The sequence below is a fragment of the Miniopterus natalensis genome, chromosome X (genome assembly GCF_054644295.1).
Source record: "Miniopterus natalensis isolate mMinNat1 chromosome X, mMinNat1.hap1, whole genome shotgun sequence".
Taxonomy (NCBI): domain Eukaryota; kingdom Metazoa; phylum Chordata; class Mammalia; order Chiroptera; family Miniopteridae; genus Miniopterus; species Miniopterus natalensis.
Window position 1 is genome coordinate 39,160,106 of NC_142103.1, and position 18,840 is coordinate 39,178,945.

Genomic DNA, 18,840 nt, shown 5'->3' on the forward strand with positions numbered 1-18,840 from the left:
GTTTGTAATAGCAGAATATAAACAGTGGTTTCCTTATGAATTTTTCTTCTCTTGTCAAGGTGTTTCTTTTTGATATATCTTATTATTTTATCTTTCTATCTGCAACTCCATTTAACACTCCTAAAATTTATGTTCATGCAATTTTGTCTCAATTTTGTCGCCAAATTATGAATTTTAGAAATTAAATTTTAAAATATTGCCCAATTGAACTTAATTTGCAAGATGGTTGCAAGAATGCTGTCTAAATTCAGCCAAACTGTTGAAAACACTCCTACAAATGGGACATAAGTATTTCCAACCATTATCAGTTGTTATGATCATTACCCTGATGTAATGCTGTGATCTCAGATGATCTTCAAAAGCTCTTTTAGTAAATCTGTTTTCAAATTGGGTCCGCGGAACATCAAAAGTAGGTCGCACAAAAATGTGAAATTCCAGCCTCCTTTTAGTATCAGTTGACTTGGACACTATTTTTAATGCTATTCTCTCACTGAGGGGGTAGTAGTAGTACACCCTCATAGGCCTTCCAAATACTGTCATTCTTACCCTATTGTTTAGAACATTTGGGCGAACGACAAATGCTACAAATTTTTGCTTTCCCCACATGGTATTTTGAGGGAGATGTCTCTCACACAACTGACGAAGAACCATTCTTCTTCTCTCATAACGGTTTATAAATGACATTCTCCATGAAATTGATAACTGGAAAGGAATTTTGTAATTTATATTGACATAACAGATATTACTTGTTTTCCTCTGATTTTTTTCAGAGTGGAATCTGGCTCTATTAATTAAGGAATTTGTTTTATTAATTTTCACTAGTGATGTATTCAGATGAGTAAATCTGCCTAATCCTGACATGAGAGAGATCCATTTTCTAGGAATAGGAATCTGAATTAGAAGGGGTTCTTCTTCTTTTAAATCTTCTTGAGGATTTTCTTGGTTCTTCTCTACTTCAAGGTCGTTTTCTTCTGCTGGTTGAACAGCATGGTCCTGAGAGGTTGGTATGTCTAGCTCCCTGTTCATTGGGTTGCTATCGACCTGAGAGATCATATTAGATTCTACAAATGAAGGCTCTATATCTGAACTACAGTCATTTGGAGCCTCATTTTCTGAATTTTTAAGAGCATTATCAGCTGGATCACTTTCTTCTTTACTAGGAGAAGACATCCTGGGTTCTATTTATGAGAAAAAAGACAAAGATCTATTCAGTTGAGGAATGCTTTAATTCATAAGAAGTTGGTTACTTAATCATGGCAAAAAACATGTGGATGTGGTATTCCTTCATTTCTCATACTTTAAATACATATATTTTCTTACACCTTTAATATCAGAGTCACAGACTCACAAAATAAAATAAGGAAAAAACAAAACTGAGGGCAAATATAACTCCTATTAAATAGGTGTTCTCATTAGTTAGTCTGGAACTTATGTAAACTTGGGATAACATAAATTTTCATCTGGCTAATATAAGAATGTACTCAATGCACTAGAGTGCATTTAGTCTCCAATAAAAGTCCAATTATTTCATTTTAGATGGTGAATTAAATACAATTTTTATTTAATAAGATAGATCCAAATTAATGATCTGGGATTTTAAAATGAGGCTAAGGGAGAATGTATTTATTTTTATGAATACACATGTTAAAATTTATGTGGAAATGAAATGGTTGGATTTGTATGAAGAACAATTCCTTGGGAATTTGTCTTTTGTTTTATTATTTTATCTGTTCTTTTTGAACAATATCTATGCAAAGAGCAAGCATTATGAAATGTGTGGGAAGGGAAGGCAGAGCAGGTAAAAGAGGAGGAATCTCAAGGGTGAAGTCCAAACTCTGAGTCATTTTATTAAAATATCTTTTCAACTCATCATTTTCTTTTCATTCTCATTGCCTCAGCACTAATCAAGCTGATAATCACATCATGCTCTTTTACTGCTGGTAGTACCTGATTTTCCTGATTCTAAACTCTTGGTTTACCTTTTTATTCTAGCATATTTCTTTCATGTCACCTACCTGCTCAAACACCTTCAGCAGATACTAATACTCTGAATTAAATATTCCCATTCCTTTCTATGAGGGGACTTAGGACAATCTGAGTTGGAAGATTTCTTTAGAGTAGGAAAATGGGTAGGAGGATTTCTTACTGAAGGCAATAGTGGGGAAAGGAAATGCCAGGTGGCTCAAAAAAAAAAATCTGAGGAAGTTGAAAAATCAAGAAACATTGCTTCCATTGTTTATAGCTAGATTTAGGAGCTAACCTAGACAGAATGCATGGATAGGCCAGTTGGATTTACAGAAGTAACATAGGCCTTTATCTCATACTGCTATCTTAAGAGACCCTCCATACTCTAACCCCATCTCCTCTGATTAACTTTCTTTCCTCCATTTACTCAACATGCTTTTTATGTTCTAATACTGCTGGTCTTTTTGTAATTTCATACTTACATTTAACTTACGATTTTCCCCCCGAAATTTGATATTAATTCAAGTGTGACTTTTTATTGCAAACTTTATTTTATTTATTTATTTCCTTTACTGAAGGCAATGATTACAATAAGATTTTATTCAGTATGCTCTACTCTTTAGTGCTGCTCTACTAAGGTCATGGAATTGTAGTCTCTTAATCTTCCTCCACTTTAAGTATGTTATTTCTTGACTTCTGTTACCATATGATAGTCTGTTACCTTTCTCCTTTTTCTATCCTTATCTAATTTGTCTTTTTTACTTTATTTTTACTCTTCCTAATATTTATATGTAGGCATTCCTCAAGACATCTCTTGATCTTCTAGTCTACTTTTCTTTTTTTTAACTCTCTTCTTCAGTGTTTTCATACACACCTGAAATTTCAAGGAGAGGGTCCTTGCTGAGCTTAACTGAGTTTGATCCGTTTGAGATTGTCAATTAGAGAAACTATATTACCAAAATATTTCAGCATCAGCACAGTTATAATAAGGGTAAGATAATAAACAGCACTTACATTATAGTAGATGTCTATAATAACAAAATTGAACTCACTAAGTTTGGTTGCTTCTAAGGCTGAGATCCAAAAAGTCGGTGGGAACTGGAGTTCCTGGCTGTCATCTAGGTCTTGTCAGACGCCCCCTGAAATCAAATAATGTTATTTTCATAGAACAGATGTAGACTAATTAGCTCTTGTACCTTCTCTCTCCAAGTAAAGTAGCTCTTCTGCTTTGCCTTTTGATAGGGTCTTCCACTTACACCTCTGAAGCTAACTATAAGATTCATTGTTCCCTTCCACATTCTGCACTGGCATTTTATATGATATATCCAGTGCATATACTCATCACAGATATTAATGCTATTAGAATATGTTGTTTGTCAACTGAATTTAAGTTATATTTGAAATTTTCCTTATTTCTGCAAAGAAGCCATATCAGAAATATATGTATTTAAGGTCATTATTGTTCATTTAAAAATTATGTCCTCTTTGAATAGCCACCAAAACCCCTGTACTGAGTCATTTCCCCATACCGCAGAAGCCATCATTCTAAGGCAGAGTTTTGCCATCTGTGCAGCATTAGCTTGGGGGGAAGTAATAGCCCCATCCAGAAATGAGAAAGGGGAAGTAACAACTGACACCAAAGAAATACAAAAGACTGTAAGAAAATATTACAGACAATTACATGCCAATAAATTGGACAATCTGGAAGAAATGGATAAGTTCCTAGAAACATACAACCTTCCAAAACTAAATTGAGAAGACTCAGAGAATCTGAATAAACAGATTGCAACTAGTGAAATTGAAGGCGTAATAAAAAATTTCCCCACCACCCCCCAAAATTCCCAGCAAACAAAAGCCTTTGACCAGATGGCTTTATGTGTGAATTTTACCAAACATGCAAAGAGGAACTATCACTCATCTATCTCAAACAATTCCAAAATAATCAAGAGGAGGGAAGATCTCCAAGCTCATTTTACAAGGCCAGCATTATTCTAATTCTAAAACCACTTAGACATGACAATGTCTAAGGGGATAGGCCCATATCTCTGGTGAACATAGATGTTATAAGCCCTAGCAAAATATTAGCAAACCAGATCCAGTAGTACATTAAACAGATCATACACCATGATCAAGTGGGATTTATTCTGGGGATGCAAAGTTAGTACAATATCCACAAAACAGTAAATATGATGCACCTCATAAACAAACTGAAGGATAAAACCCATATCATATCAATGTATGCAGAAAAAGCATTTGACAAAATCCAGCACCCATTCATGATAAAAAAATCAAGCAGATGTCCACTTTCCAAACAGCAAAGTGGGAACAGAGGGAACACACACAATGTAATAAAGACCATATACAACAAACCAACAACCAACACCATGCTCAACAGGCAAAAACTACAAGCATTCCCCTTAAGATTGGGAAAAAGACGGGGATGTCTGCTTTTACCACTCTTATTCAACATAGAACTGGAAGTCCTAGCCATAGCAATCATACAAGAAGAAATAAAAGGCAACCAAACTGGAAAGGCAGAAGAAACTGTCATTATTTGTAGATGACATGATATTGTATATAGATAATTTTAAAGCTTCCACCAAATTTTGGTACATGGAGGCATTATTCACAGTGGCCAAGACATGGAAATATTCAGTGTCCTGTGATAGAAGGCTGGATAAAGAAGATGTGGTACATGTACACAATGGAATACTACTCAGCCATACAAAAGAATGAAATACTGCCATTTACAACAACATGGATAAACCTTGAGAATATTACATTAAGTGAAATAAGCCAGTCAGAAAAAGCTAAGAACCATATGATTTTATTCATATGTGGGATATAAAACTGAAACTTGTAGACACAAACAGTAGTGTGGTGGTTGCCAGAGGGAAGGGGTTGGGGGGTAAAGGGTAAAGGGATCTTAATATATGGTGATGGAAGAAGATATGACTTTGGGTAGTGGGCACACAGTGCAATATACAGATCTTGTAACATAGAAGCTCACATCTGAAACCTATATGATCATATTAACCAATGTCAGCCCAATAAATTTAATTTAAAAAAAAATTTTTTTAAAAGATTCCACCAACAAACTACTAAAACTGATAAACGAATTCAGTAACATATTAGAATACAAAATAAATATCCAGGATCAGTTGCATTTTTATACACCAATAATGAACTATCAGAAAAGGAAACTAAGAATACAATCCCATTTACAATTGCATCAAAAATAATAAAGTGACCAGGAATACATTTAACCAAGGAGTTAAAACACCTGTACTCAGAAAATTGTAAGATCTTAAAGAAAGAAATTGAAGAAGATACAAATAAATGGAAGCATATACCTGTTCATGGATAGGAATAATTTACATCATTAAAAAGTCCATACTACTCAAAGCAATATACACATTCAACACAATTCCTATCAAGATACCAATGGCGTATTTCACAGAACTAGAACAAAGTTTTCAAAAATTTATATGGAACCACAAAAGACCCTGAAGAACCACAGCAATCATGAAAAAAAATAATAAAGTTGGAAGAATCATGCTCCCTGGTGTCAAACTATTTTACAAGGCCATAGCAATCAAAACAGCATGTTACTGGCATAAACACAGGCATGTAGATCCATGGAACAGAACAGAGAGCCCAGAAATAAATCTACAACTTTATAGTCAATTAATATTTAACAAAGGAGGCAAAAACATACAATGGACTAAAGATAGTCTATTCAATAAATGGTGTTGGGAAAATTGAACAGATACATGCAAAAAAAATTACACTAGACCACCTTCTTACACTCCACACATGAATAAACTAAAAATCAAATACTTAAAATGTTAGACTTGAAACCATAAAAATACTGGAAGAATACATAAGCAGTAAAATCTCAGACATTTCTCATAGCAATATTTTTTCTGATATATCTCCTTGGACAAGGGAAACAAAAGATAAAATAAACAAATGGGACTACATCAAACTAAGGAGTTTTTGCACAGCAAAGGAAACCATCAACAAAATGAAAAGACAACCTGCTGTATGGGAGAACATATTCTCCAATGATACATCTGATAAGTGATTACTATCAAAAACTTATAAAGAACTTATAAAGCTCAACACCAAAAAACAAATAATCCAATTTAAAAATGGCCAGAAGACCTGAATAGACACTTCTCCAAAGATGGCATACAGATGGCCAATAGAAATATGAAAATATGCTCAGTTACTAATCATTAGAAAAATGCAAATTAAAACCACAATGAGATATCACCTCATACCTATCAGAATGGCTATCATCAATAAATTAACAAACAACAAGTATTGTTGAGGATGTGGAGAAAAGGGAACCCTCGTGCACTCTTGGTAGGAATGCATATTTGTGCATTCACTATGGAAAGCATTATGGAGCTAGCTTAAAAAATTAAAAATGGAATTGCCTTATGACCCAGTGATTCCAATTCCGGGAATTTATCCAAAGAAACCTGAAACACTAATTTGACAGATTTTATGTACCCCTATGTTCATTACAACATTATTACAGTAGCCAAGATTTGGAAGCAGCCCAAGTGTCCATCAGTAGATGCGTGGATAAAAAAGTTGTGGTACATTTACACAATGGGATACTACTTTGCTGTATAAAGGAAGAAAATTTTACCCTTTGTGACAGCATGGATGGACCTGGAGAACAATATGCTAAGTAAAATAAGACAGTCAGAAGACAAGTGCCATATGACTTCAGTCATGTGTTGAATTTAATTTACAAACTTAACTACCAAGCCCAATACAGACAGACTGATAGAGAGCAGGCAGACAGCTCTGATGAAGGGTGATTTGGGGGTAGGGGGTGGAGAAATTGAGCAGAAAAGAAAAAAAAAAGAGAAAGAACTCATGAAGTTTGGTGATTGTGGGGGTGGGGTGGGGGTGGGTGCAGTTGGAAGAGGGCATAAAGGAAATAAATGGTGATGGAAAAAAATTAAATAAAATATTTTTAAAATGTCCTGTTTGAGACTGCACAAGAAGCACGTGGGTTATTCTATTCAATGGACTAATATTTATTTTTAAATTCCTGGATTTATTTTGGAAATGGTCAAGGGTCATAAGTCTTGCTTTGTCATGTTTTAATAACTCAGTCAAATATATATGTTTATTTAAGCAATACAGTAATAAAGTCTTCATATATTTTTAATGATTTTATATTTACTGGAAGCAACAGTTCATTGTTTATTAGACAGAAAATCAAAATTGTTATATTTCACCAAGATAAATGTAAATGTACTTAATAGCTTATAAAATTATAATGTTTTAAATTCTTAAAAATAAGATATATTTTGAATTGGTTACTAGTTCCTTGAGGAAGTACAATAGTGCAGTTACATATTTATAAAAGCTAATTTTGTAAAAAGTATTATAAAACAAAAACTATAACTTAATATCACAGTTGGTGTTCTCAAATATTCTCTCTTCTGATTTAGATTTTACATATAAAGTTTAAAATATACATATCGTGGACTTTGAAATGAACCTGGCTATTTTGAACCTTTTAAAATGAGATTCAACTGATTTATTTCTTCTACCAACAGTTTAAAAATGTTACACCAAATTGCATTAACGCCTCATCAACTCAGTCAAAACTTCTTTACATAAATTAAATGGCTCCTGTTTCCCTTCAGACAAACTCTCCAAGGTACACTTTTACATTATCTTGGATGGAAGTTCCTCAATTAACATATGTCCCTGAGCCCCATTTACTTATATGTCAGGAGACTTCTATGCCCCAACTCCTTCATTTGAAGCACCATAAATTCTCTCACCTCTCTTCCCCAAACTTATACTTTTGAAATGGTTTTGTCACTCAAAAAGTTTAGTCACATATAAAACAAGGTACATTTCTCCAGTTGAGGCATATTTACAGAATCACATGTGAACATAGTGAAGGTCTGACCCAAAAGAACAAGTCTAAGGGTAGGATCTCTATCAAAAAATCATAAATCAAGCAACCAAAGCAAATCTCAAAATAATTTTGAATACTATAAAATGGATACATAAACTAAGAGGTATTTATTTAAAAGTCCTTATATTTTACTTTTTTAGTTTCAACTTACGTTTATTTCCATTTTCAGTAGTGTAGATTACCCCGAAAACTGTGCTTCACTAGGCCGCCACTGCTCTCCTCCTTTCCTTCTGCGCTTTACCTCCCCTTTTATACCTTTTCAAAGTTCTTTTGACTGCATCATAATGTCCACAGAACTTGGTAACCTAGCAACCAAACAGAACTCTCTGCAGTGGATGGGAGGGGGGAATAACTGAAATGGCAAACCTAGAACTGGTTTTAGATGGCAGGGGAGAAGCAAAGGCTGTGAATACCTATAGGTTCATAATTTTTGCCTTATCACAGATAAAATTCTAACTATGTGCAGTTCCCCAAATTGAAACAGTGTGAAGATAAGATTTCCAGATAAAATACAGGACACTCAGTAAAATTTGAATTTCTGATAAACAATAAATACTTGTTTTTGTATAAGTATGCAGCAAATATGGTCAAATATGTGTTGCGACATACTATATATATGTGCATATATATATACTTTTTTCTCTGAAATTTAAATTTTATTGAGCATCTTACATTTTTGTTTACTAAATCTGGCAATCTGATATTTAGATAATATACGACTAATTGTTACACTTCATTAGGTTGGTTTACAAACATTTGTCTTTATATGATTTGCTTTTTTTTTTTTTTATTTGCTTGTTTCAGTGAATATTTTATTTCTATTACCTAACTTATTTCCCTTTAGTTTATCAGCTTCCAATCATCAATCAACAGGGAGATCTTTATTCTTTGAAAAGCTTTTTGAGTCTTATCAATGTACTTTTATTTTGTTCATGTCTTCATAATATTTCTAATTCCCATCTGCTGTTGGGTTAATTAAAGATGAGAAATTTCCTGATACATGTGAGCTCATGAGGCTCAAAAAGGATATGAGAGTTGAGTGTTCCTCACCTAAGATAAAGCCTGTTTTAGAGACTCTACAGGATGTAAATAATGAGAAACCTTAAAGCCAAAGTGTCAATACAGGGTGTGGGTCAGACTAGAAGTCAAATTGTGGCATCATAATTGAGCAGTTAGTCCAAAAAAACAAAAGGACTAGTAAAGAAAACAAATGAAAATCGAGTGTATTAGATTAGCCAGGGTTCTCCAGACCCAATAAGAGAATAATAGAAAGATGGATACATAGGTAAATGATAGTTGATAGATAATAGATAGATAGATGATAGACAGATAGATGATAGATGATAGTAGATGATAGATATAAAAAATAGGTAGACAGGAAGAGATTATTTTGAGGGATTGGTTTATGTGATTACGGAGGCTGAGAAGTCCTATTGTCTGCCATCTGCAAGTTGAAAGCCCAGAAAAACCTACGTTGTAGCTCTAGTTCAATCCCCAAAGTCCAAGAACTAGAGGACTTAATAATAAATAAGTCCCAGTCTGAGTGTGAAGGCCCAAGAATCAGGAACTTAGATGTCTGATGGCAGGAGAAGTTTGATGTCTCAGTTCAGAGAGAGAACTTTGCCCTTCTGCTTTTTCATATTATCCAGGCTCTCAAGGGATTGGATGATATCCTCCTGCATCAGTAAAGACAATTTTCTTTACTCAGTTTACCAATTTAAATGTTATTCTTTCCAGAAAAACCCTCACAGAGACTCACAAAAATATTTTTTTACTAGCTATCTGGGCATCTATCAGCTGAGTCAAGCTGACACATAAAATTAATCATCACAAGTCCACCCCTTGTCACATTAACACTCACATGCATATCCCTAATCCATAGTTAATCTTCCAAAAAACACGCACAAAAATAAGGTCATAAGACTGCCTAACAGGATACTACTATTCTCTATACAACTATAAATGCACTAATCTCTTCCCCAGAAGAAAGTAAAGACCTTGCACTCTTCTCCTGACATCCTATAACTTAAATATAATAATATAATATTAGCTATACTTAATTGCTATTATAAAGATGATACATATTATGTTACATAATAAGGGAATAAGAGAGGAAAGAAAACAAAAATATTTTATTATATATGCAAACATACACACAAATATTCATGATAAAATGAGGAAATACTCATGACAATTACAGTACTCATTTTTGTAACTGGTCATGTGGTTGTACTTTGTATTTATAACTATATTTTTCTACTACCCATTCTGAATTCATTTGCCTTCAGCAATTATCTTAGCTGCTTGTGATTCTTTATCTGGTGAAATAACCCAGCTTTCATTCCTGAAGGGTCTAGGCAAGTCATAGTTCTGCCTGAATTGAGTTGTTAAATTTTTCCATTGACCTTAATTACAGGGCATTTTATTACTAAGATAGGCCTTAAGAGATCTCCTGTATTCCAGACATACTCTCCCTTACCTACACTGTGCAGTAGTGGTCCAATTTCCCCTTGGTAGTCAAAATTAGTAACTTCAGTGTATACAGCAACTTCCTTCTTTGCCTGTTGATTTAAAGAAATGAAGAGTCCTAAGTGGCTGGATGGCATTATTGGCTTCCAGTTAAGTGGAATCATTGTTGTGCCTCCTTGTGGAGGTATTACTCCCTCTGGAACCAAGACCTCTAAGCCAGTAAAGCATAAAGTCATGGGAATAGGAAGCAAAAATTTTGTTAGTGGGTTACTAGGATAACAATAAATGGTGTCACTCCCATTTTCACCCATTGATTTCTGGACCAGTGAATCTTGACTATTGGAGAAACAGCACCATATATATTGACCACGGATTCAGAGCCTATACAGCCTTCGATAGAACTTTGCCCCTGTCCTGCAAGGTATTGCTGCCTAGCTCGCTCTTATGAAAGCCAGCTGCTTCAGGATAGTGGCGAACATGCTACTGGTAAGACCAGTGAATTTCATAATCGAAAGTCCATTACCATACTTCTTTTTCTATAAAGTGAGTTGAGTGATGAAAAGCAATAATGTCTGAAATATTATGATGGTGTATAAGGCATTCTATAAGTCCAGAGATGGTAGTTTTGGCAGAAGTATTGCATGCAGGGAAGGCAAATTCACATCCAGATTATGAGTCTATTTCAACAAATACACAATGCTGCCCTTTTCATGATGAAAGCAGTTCAATCGTAATCAAACTGAAGTAGCTAGCTGATCACATATGGGAGCTTACTGTTAGTTTCTCTGCTGGTAGATTGGGTATTTATTGGTGGCTGTAGCCAGGTCAGCCTTGCTGAGTGGAAGTCATGTTACTGAGCACATGCATTAACTTCCATTCCTGCCGCCATGACCACATTGTTTTTAAGCCCATTAGTCAATAACAGGAGTGGCTGGGGGAAGAGTCTAACTGGTATCCACAAAAGGGGTTATCCTATCCATTCTATTAAAATCTTTCTTGGCTGAGATCAAACTTCAGTAGCATTCACATGAGACACAAATATCTTCACATCTCTGCCCATTCTGAAAGTTCTATTTATGTAATTCTTCCCCCAGTTTTTTCCCCACCAATTTTCCAATTATGTTTCAAGTCTTTGACCATCCAGATGAACCATGAATCAGTATATTTGCACATCTGGCTATTTCTTCTTTCAAGCAAAGTGCACATCAGGCACACTGCCCAGATATCTTCCCAGTGAGATGATTTTTACTATTGTTCTTCAGGGATGTCCAGAGGTGGGCAATGGTGGTACAGCTATTCACTTTTGGGTGGTACCTGCATATCATGCAGAACCAAATGTAAAAAAGATCCAAGTCTGATCTTCCTCTGTAAACTGACTGTAGTGAACAATCTATGAAACCATAGATGCAGACTGGGAGAAAGAAGGTAGACTAACAGGAATGGGAACTATGGGCATGTGGAGCCCTTTGTTATGTATCTTACTTATGCCCTCATTGACTACTTAAGTCCAATCATGTATATACCATTCCCATTTGATAACAAAGTGTTACTGTGCATGCTCAACTTTAGGGCTTGGTACATCAGATAACAACCAGTTCATGACAGGCAGCTCAAGTCTCATAGAACTTGATGGCCCCTGGTTAAAAGCTTAGTCTCTACTAAAACCCAGTAGTAGGCCAAGAGTCATATCTCAAAAAGGAGTAGTTATATGCAGACGATAGCAAGGCTTTCTTCCAATCATAAACGCCTGAACTGCAATTCACTCATAGGAGTGTGCCAAAGGCTTCAAACAGCATTTTTATCTGCCCCTTACACCTCAAACATTATTGGTTCTACTGGATTATATGATCCAAGTGGCTGAGCAGCTTACACAGCAACCTGGACCTGTTCCATAGCCTTATTTATTTCTGGGTCTCACTTAAAACTAGCAGCTTTTTGGGTCACTAGGTAAATGAGCAGAAGTAACACACCTAAATGTGGAACATGTTGCCTCAAAAATCCAAAAAGGCTTACTGAGCATTGTGTCTCTTTCTTATTTACAAGAAGGAAAAATGCAACAACAGATACTTTACCTTAAAAGATATATCCCTCCCAGCCAGCATGGCTCAGTGGTTGAGCGTTGACCTATGAACCAGGATGTCATGGTTCAATTCCTGGTCCAGGCACATGCCTGGGTTTCGGACTCGATCCCTGGTAAGGGGCATGCAGGAGGCAGCCTTTTGATGATTCTCTCTCATCATTGATGTATCTTTCTCTCTCTCCCTCTCCTTCCTCTCTCTGAAATCAATATAAACATATTAAAAAAAGAAGATATATCCCCAAATGCCCAAACTACTGGACCCTTACCTATTTTACTGAGTTAGAAAGCTCCTGAATTTTAATAAGATTTATTTTCTAGCCTCTGACATGCAAATGTTTTATCAGTAAGTTTAGTGTAGCTACTACTTCTCACTCACTAGGTCTAATCAGAATCATTTCATTAATGTAAGGGAGTAATGTGATAGCTTTAGAATGGGAAAAGTAATGAAGATTCCTGCAACTAAATTATGACATAGGGTTAGAAAGTTGATATACTTCTTATGTAGGACAATAAAAGTGTGTTATTGAGTTTTTCACAGAAAGAAAACTGCTTCTGGTGGGCCTTATGGCGGTGAGGTGATTAATGGGGTTTTAGCTCATATCTGTTTCACAGTGAGTCCTCAAACCTATTATGTGGTTATTTTCCCAATTCTAGTATGCATAATTGGAATAGACATTCTTAGTACCTGGCAGATCACCCACATTCGTTCCCTGACTTATGTAGTGAGGGTTATTACAGTGGGAAAGGCTGAGTGGAAACCAGTAGAACTACTATCTAGGAACACAGTAAATTAAAAATAATGCCACATTCTTGGAAGGGTTTCAGAGATTAGTGCCACCAAGTAAAGATGAGCCTTGGCCAGGTGGCTCAGATGGTTGGAGCATCATCCCACACACCAAAAGGTTGTGGGTCTGATTCCCAGTCAGGGCACATACGGGAGGCAAATGTTTCTCACATCTATTTCTCTCTCTCTCTCGCCCTCTTTCTTAACATATCCTCAGGTAAGGATTCAAAACAGAAAAGAAAAGATAAAAGTTGTGCTAAAAGATGCAGGGGTGGTGATTCCCATCATATCTTCATTCAACTGTCCTATTTGGCATGTGCTCAGCCTGCAAAATCATGGGAGCCATTAGCATGAAGCTAGAACTTTACTGATCACCTGACATCCATAAGCCCCTACTCTGGCTGGTATACCATAGTGACATTTTGAGTGTCCTGAAATTAGTGTCAGTTCAGAGTAAGTGTCCAGTGGTCCCTGAAATTTCTGATTATTTCCTTTTCTCAATGTACAGCTATTGGCAAGCATATAAAAAAATGAAATATTTACACATTATGAATGAAACTATAAAATGGTCAAGTCACTTTAGAAAACATTTGGAAGTTCATCAAAAAGTTAAACATGTAAAATTATTACATGACCCAGAAATTCTACTTCAAGGTATAAACACAAATGATTGAAAATAAGTCCTCAAGCAAATACTCATTTGGAAATGTGAGGAAATACAGATTGTTATGTCAAGGAAGGCCTCTTTGCAGAGACTAAATTCATATGAATGATGAAAAGAAGCTGGCAACCTAAACATTATTAAATGACCATAAATATCCCAAACTCATGAGTTTTACAAAACAATGAAAACTTACTCAGTAGTTTAATATCTGAAAATCAGTTCAGTTAAAAAAGTGGAATAAAGTCATATCTATAGCTCATGTAATTTTGATACAATTTTATAACTCTGCAAGAGTAAATGGATTTGGACATTAATTATCAGTGGATGTTAATTTCATAAAAAAAGCCATCAGACTTCATACATCTAATGACTAAAACTGAAACATCACCTATGAAGTAATCTTGAATCCAAAACGACCTCTGAATCTGATCATTCATCTAAGTTATAAATTTACTGGAAATATACTGAATGAGGGAATATATAATAGCACTGAGGTGCTATGATCACAAAACTTCAGATTTTGGTATACTGTTCAAGAAAAAATAAAAGGAGGAGAACAAAGGCAAAAAGTAAAAGAAAGCATCCATAAATTTACAGACATAGGAAACAACAAACTATTGCAATGTATAAACCTGATTTAGTTACTCCCTTATTTTTTTAAAGAATTTTATACTTTTAGCTCTTACATTTATGTTTTGTTTCTTTTGTTGTTGTTAATGTATGTACATAGTATGAGGTAAAGGTCCAACTTCATTCTTTTACATATGGCTATCCAGCTGTCCCAACACCACTGGTTATGTTTCTCTGAAAAACCCTAACTCTGGGAAATCCAAGATGATGGCAGGGTAGGTGGAAGTTACATTCACTTCCTCCCAGGACCAAATTGAAATTACTACTAAAATATAGAATGACCAACCTAAATAATCAACTGAAGACTAGCTGAAGAGAAGTTTTATAACCAAGGCTTTATAGAAGAAGCCACATCTACACTTGGTAAGGAGGATGGAGATGTGAAAAGTGATGTCCTTGCTCTCACAAGTGGTGGCTGAGGTTCTGGAAGGATATCTCAGTTGCAAAGTTTCCCCTTCAGAAGCAAAAGGTCCTAAACCCCATGCCAAGCTCCCCAACCCAGACCACCAGAGCCAGGAAGAGTCATCCAAATAACATCTGGCTGTGAAAATTAAGGGGGGTTCTGTCTATCAGGGAGAGGAGGGAGTCAGCTAGAAACCCAGGGGCCTTCTTGAAAGGCCAGCACCAAAAAAAATTTCTTTCACAGCCACACACCTTGGGCTCTGGTGGAGTGAGGTTAAAGTGGATTAGAGTCATGTGAGGCGTGCCTGGGGTTTGTGGCTCTGGGGAGATAGCTGAAGGGCCAGCTGCCAGGGTCCTTAGGCTGAATCCATGTCCCACACTGCAGATAACATCTTTCCTGGGTGGAGCACCCCTCCACATGGCATCAGCCTGGAGCAATGCAATAGCCCCAACCTCCAAACTCCCTATTGCCTTATACTGCACAGCTCATATCCTGCAGAGGATTCAGCTACTGGATCAGAATTTAAAGGCCTTGGAAGGCTCAGGGCAAGGGGGAGGGGTGGAATCAGTGACTGAGTTGTGTGGCTCTGAAGCAGGGGTCATTCCATCCACTTTCCAGTGAGCCCCACCAGTGCCTTCTCATCACAGGAGATCCACTATCCCCACACTCCAGACTCTTAGTGACCCCACCCTTCCAACTCCTGGCTTCTCTGCCCTGCCAAACTCGGGCTTTCCAGGAGGTCTGTGCAGAATCCAGGAAGACTGAGTTGTGTGGTTCTAGGACTGGGGTTATTTTTCCCTGGAACACCTAACCAATGCAGAGCCCTCCTTTCACACTGCCAAATCTTGATCTGTTTGGGCCAAATAAACTCTTCTGGCCTCACTCTGACAACTCACTGATGCCCTGCCATACCACAAAGGCCTGTAAGCATCCAGTGGGTGGCATCTAGCCTTGGTATACCCTGGGACTTTTGCTGAGTGACCTCAGAACCAGCACTGACACCAACTTTCAACCTATATCAATCTGGTGTACACCATTCGCTCCTACCTAGTGACTCACTGAGAACTTACCTCATGCAACTTGAGTACTGCCAGAGACTCTTTCAATCACTGAGCCTAACAGGTGCCTGCAGGTTGAGTCAGGTGGAGGTAGGCAGAGCAGGATCTTGAAGTGGCTTGGTCTTTTTGCTGGTCTGCCCCTGGGCTCAATGCTGGTAGAAGCAAGCCTTGGTGCACAGTTTGATCTTTCCCACAGATACCCAGGTCCAGCAAGGGCAGCTACAGACTGTGGATCACTTTGTTGCTCCAAACAGGTTACCCAGGGCCAGTCATAGGCAGTGTCTGACACTGACCTCCATCAGAGTCCCTCTTAAGAGGCCCTAGAAACAACACATCCAAGGGTGAGCTTTAGACCATAACAGAGCAAGATCCAATTATCTTCACAAGTGGCACATCCAAAGGGAGATCTCAGCAAGTTCCAGACCCTGCTGAGGTGAATTTTGTTTCATGTGGTCACCACCCACATAGCAGCTCACACACTGGGGTTGAGATCAATCCTCACAGCCAGCCATCTTGAAGATTGACCCCATGCATGAATAAGCCAACAACAATCAAGACTCAATTTCAACAAGAAGGCTCACACAAACCACACAAGGGATATTCCTGGAGCATGCAGATCATGCTATCAAGGAGATAACATTACTGGACCCTACAGGACACCTACTACATATATAAGGCCACCCTACCAAAACTGGAAGACATAGCAGATCAACCTAATACACAGAAACAAGCACAAAGAGGCAGCCAAAATGGAGAGACAAAGAAACATTTCCCAAATAAAACAAAGGGAGAAATCTCCAGGAAAAGAGCTAACTGAAATGGAGGCAAGCAATCTACCAGATACAATGTTCAGAAAAATGGTTATAAGGGTGTTCAAGGAACTTAGAGGAAGAGTGAATGAAATCAGTGAAAACTTAAAGAGATAGTAAGCATGACAGAGGACATAGAAACCATAAAAAAGAACCAGTAAGAAATGAAGAATCAGTATCTGAAATGAGGACTGCACTAGGAGGAATCAATAGTAAGTTAGATAAAGCTGAAAATGCCCAATCAGAGCAGCAAAAAGAAAAGGAAAAAATTTAAAATAATGAGGATAGTTTAAAGAAATTTGGGGACAACATGAAGTGTAAGAACATTTATATCATAAGGTTATCAGAAGGAGAAGGAAGCAAGGGATCAAGAACCTATTTGAAGAAAGATGACAGAAATTCTTGATAGTTTTACAGTTTCTGATATTTAGTGCCCAGCCTCACTCCTGTCTTTGGAGTCCAGGCAACTCTCATATTCTTATAGTAATAATTTTGATTAAACCAGTTTATGTGATTTTTGGAATTAAAAGTATCTTAATCAATGTATTTTTGCATACTTGTGTAAACTAAAATAAGAATGTCACTTTTTTGTTTTGTTTTGGCAGTAATCAATTTGTTCAACATTTTTCTCTTTAGAATGTCTATGTTGAGAAGCATTTTTTTCTAGGGTCAAATGGAAGAATAATTTTATGTCATTTGAAAAAGAAAAGAAATAATGACTGAAAACCTCCCTAACCTGGTGAAGGAAAAATACACACAAGTCCAGAAAGTACAGAGTGTCCCAAATAAGATGAACTCGAAGAGGCCCACACCAAGAGACGTCAGGTGAAGGTAAAAGAAAGAATCTTAAAAGCAGCAAAAGAGACAGTTACCTACAAGGGAGCTCCCATAAGACTGCCAATTGATTTCACAACAGAAACATTTCAGGCCAGAGGGGACTGGCATGAAATATTCAAAATGATGAAAAGCAAGGACCTACAACCAAGACTACTTTACTCAGCAAGGCTATCACTTAAAATTGAAGGAGAATTTAAGAGCTTTGCAGACAAGAAAAAGCTAAAGAGGTTCATTACCACCAAACCAGTATTCAAGAAATGTTACAGGGTCTTCTTTAAGGAGATGAAAGAATAACAACAACAAAAACAGAGGAACATATTTATGAAGCATAAAGTGACAATAAATACATACCTATCAATAATCCTTTTAAATGTACATGGCTGAATTGCTCCAATCAAAAGACATAGGGTAGCTGAATGGATCTGAAGAACCCTGACAGATATAGTGTCTAATATCCAAAAATTCTAATAAGATATTAGGCTTTCTTTTGGTAGAAGGACAGATGAAATCAAGAGAAAGTAGTTTGTTTGTTTTTCAATGTTAGAGGGACTGAATGTTATAAATTCACAAGTAGTCCCAAGAATATTTACTAGACAAGTAGGCCCTAGAATTTTTTTTTAAGATTCATCCGATTCCTTTGCTGGCAAAAGTGTAATAATACTAGTCAGTGCTGTTGCAACCTTGATGTCATTTATATATTGAAAGTTTTAGACATCAGAAGGTAGAGGCACTGATACTAAATCTTGACATACTCAGTAAAAATTGTGTGTGTGGGTGTGTGTGGGTGGGTGGTGGTGGGGTGTTGTCCTACTAGCACTCCTCTATTTGCAGCTCTTAACCCAAAAAGATAATCTTCTCTGCTACTTATGGAAAGGAAAGTACAAGCATATAGCATATTAATTCCTGCTATAGACTCAGGTGTTGAAGCAACCAGAAAAACATTAAGTTGGTCCAAAAATCTCCAGTCACAAGTTCATGTTTGCTTCCTTCTTCCACTATGAATATTGCACAAACACCATTAGTTGAATCACTGTTTATAGATTCAGGCAGGATGGTATTTAAAGCACATGCATTCAACAGAGCCAGAAAATTTTAGTCCCTCCCTTCACCCTAACAGCATACCCAGCTTTTTAAAGTAACTGAGGTTAAGGTAGAGAGGGAGAGAGAGAGAGAGAGAGAGGG

General features: G+C 36.6%; 1 protein-coding gene across 1 annotated transcript; it reads right to left on the minus strand.

Moving 5' to 3' along the window:
- Window positions 1-210: 210 nt before the first annotated feature.
- Window positions 211-1,170, minus strand: CPXCR1 (CPX chromosome region candidate 1). Its single transcript, XM_016216430.2, has one exon. It carries the CDS (start codon window positions 1,168-1,170, stop codon window positions 211-213), a length of 960 nt encoding a protein of 319 aa, XP_016071916.2.
- Between the last annotated feature and the right edge of the window lie 17,670 nt (window positions 1,171-18,840).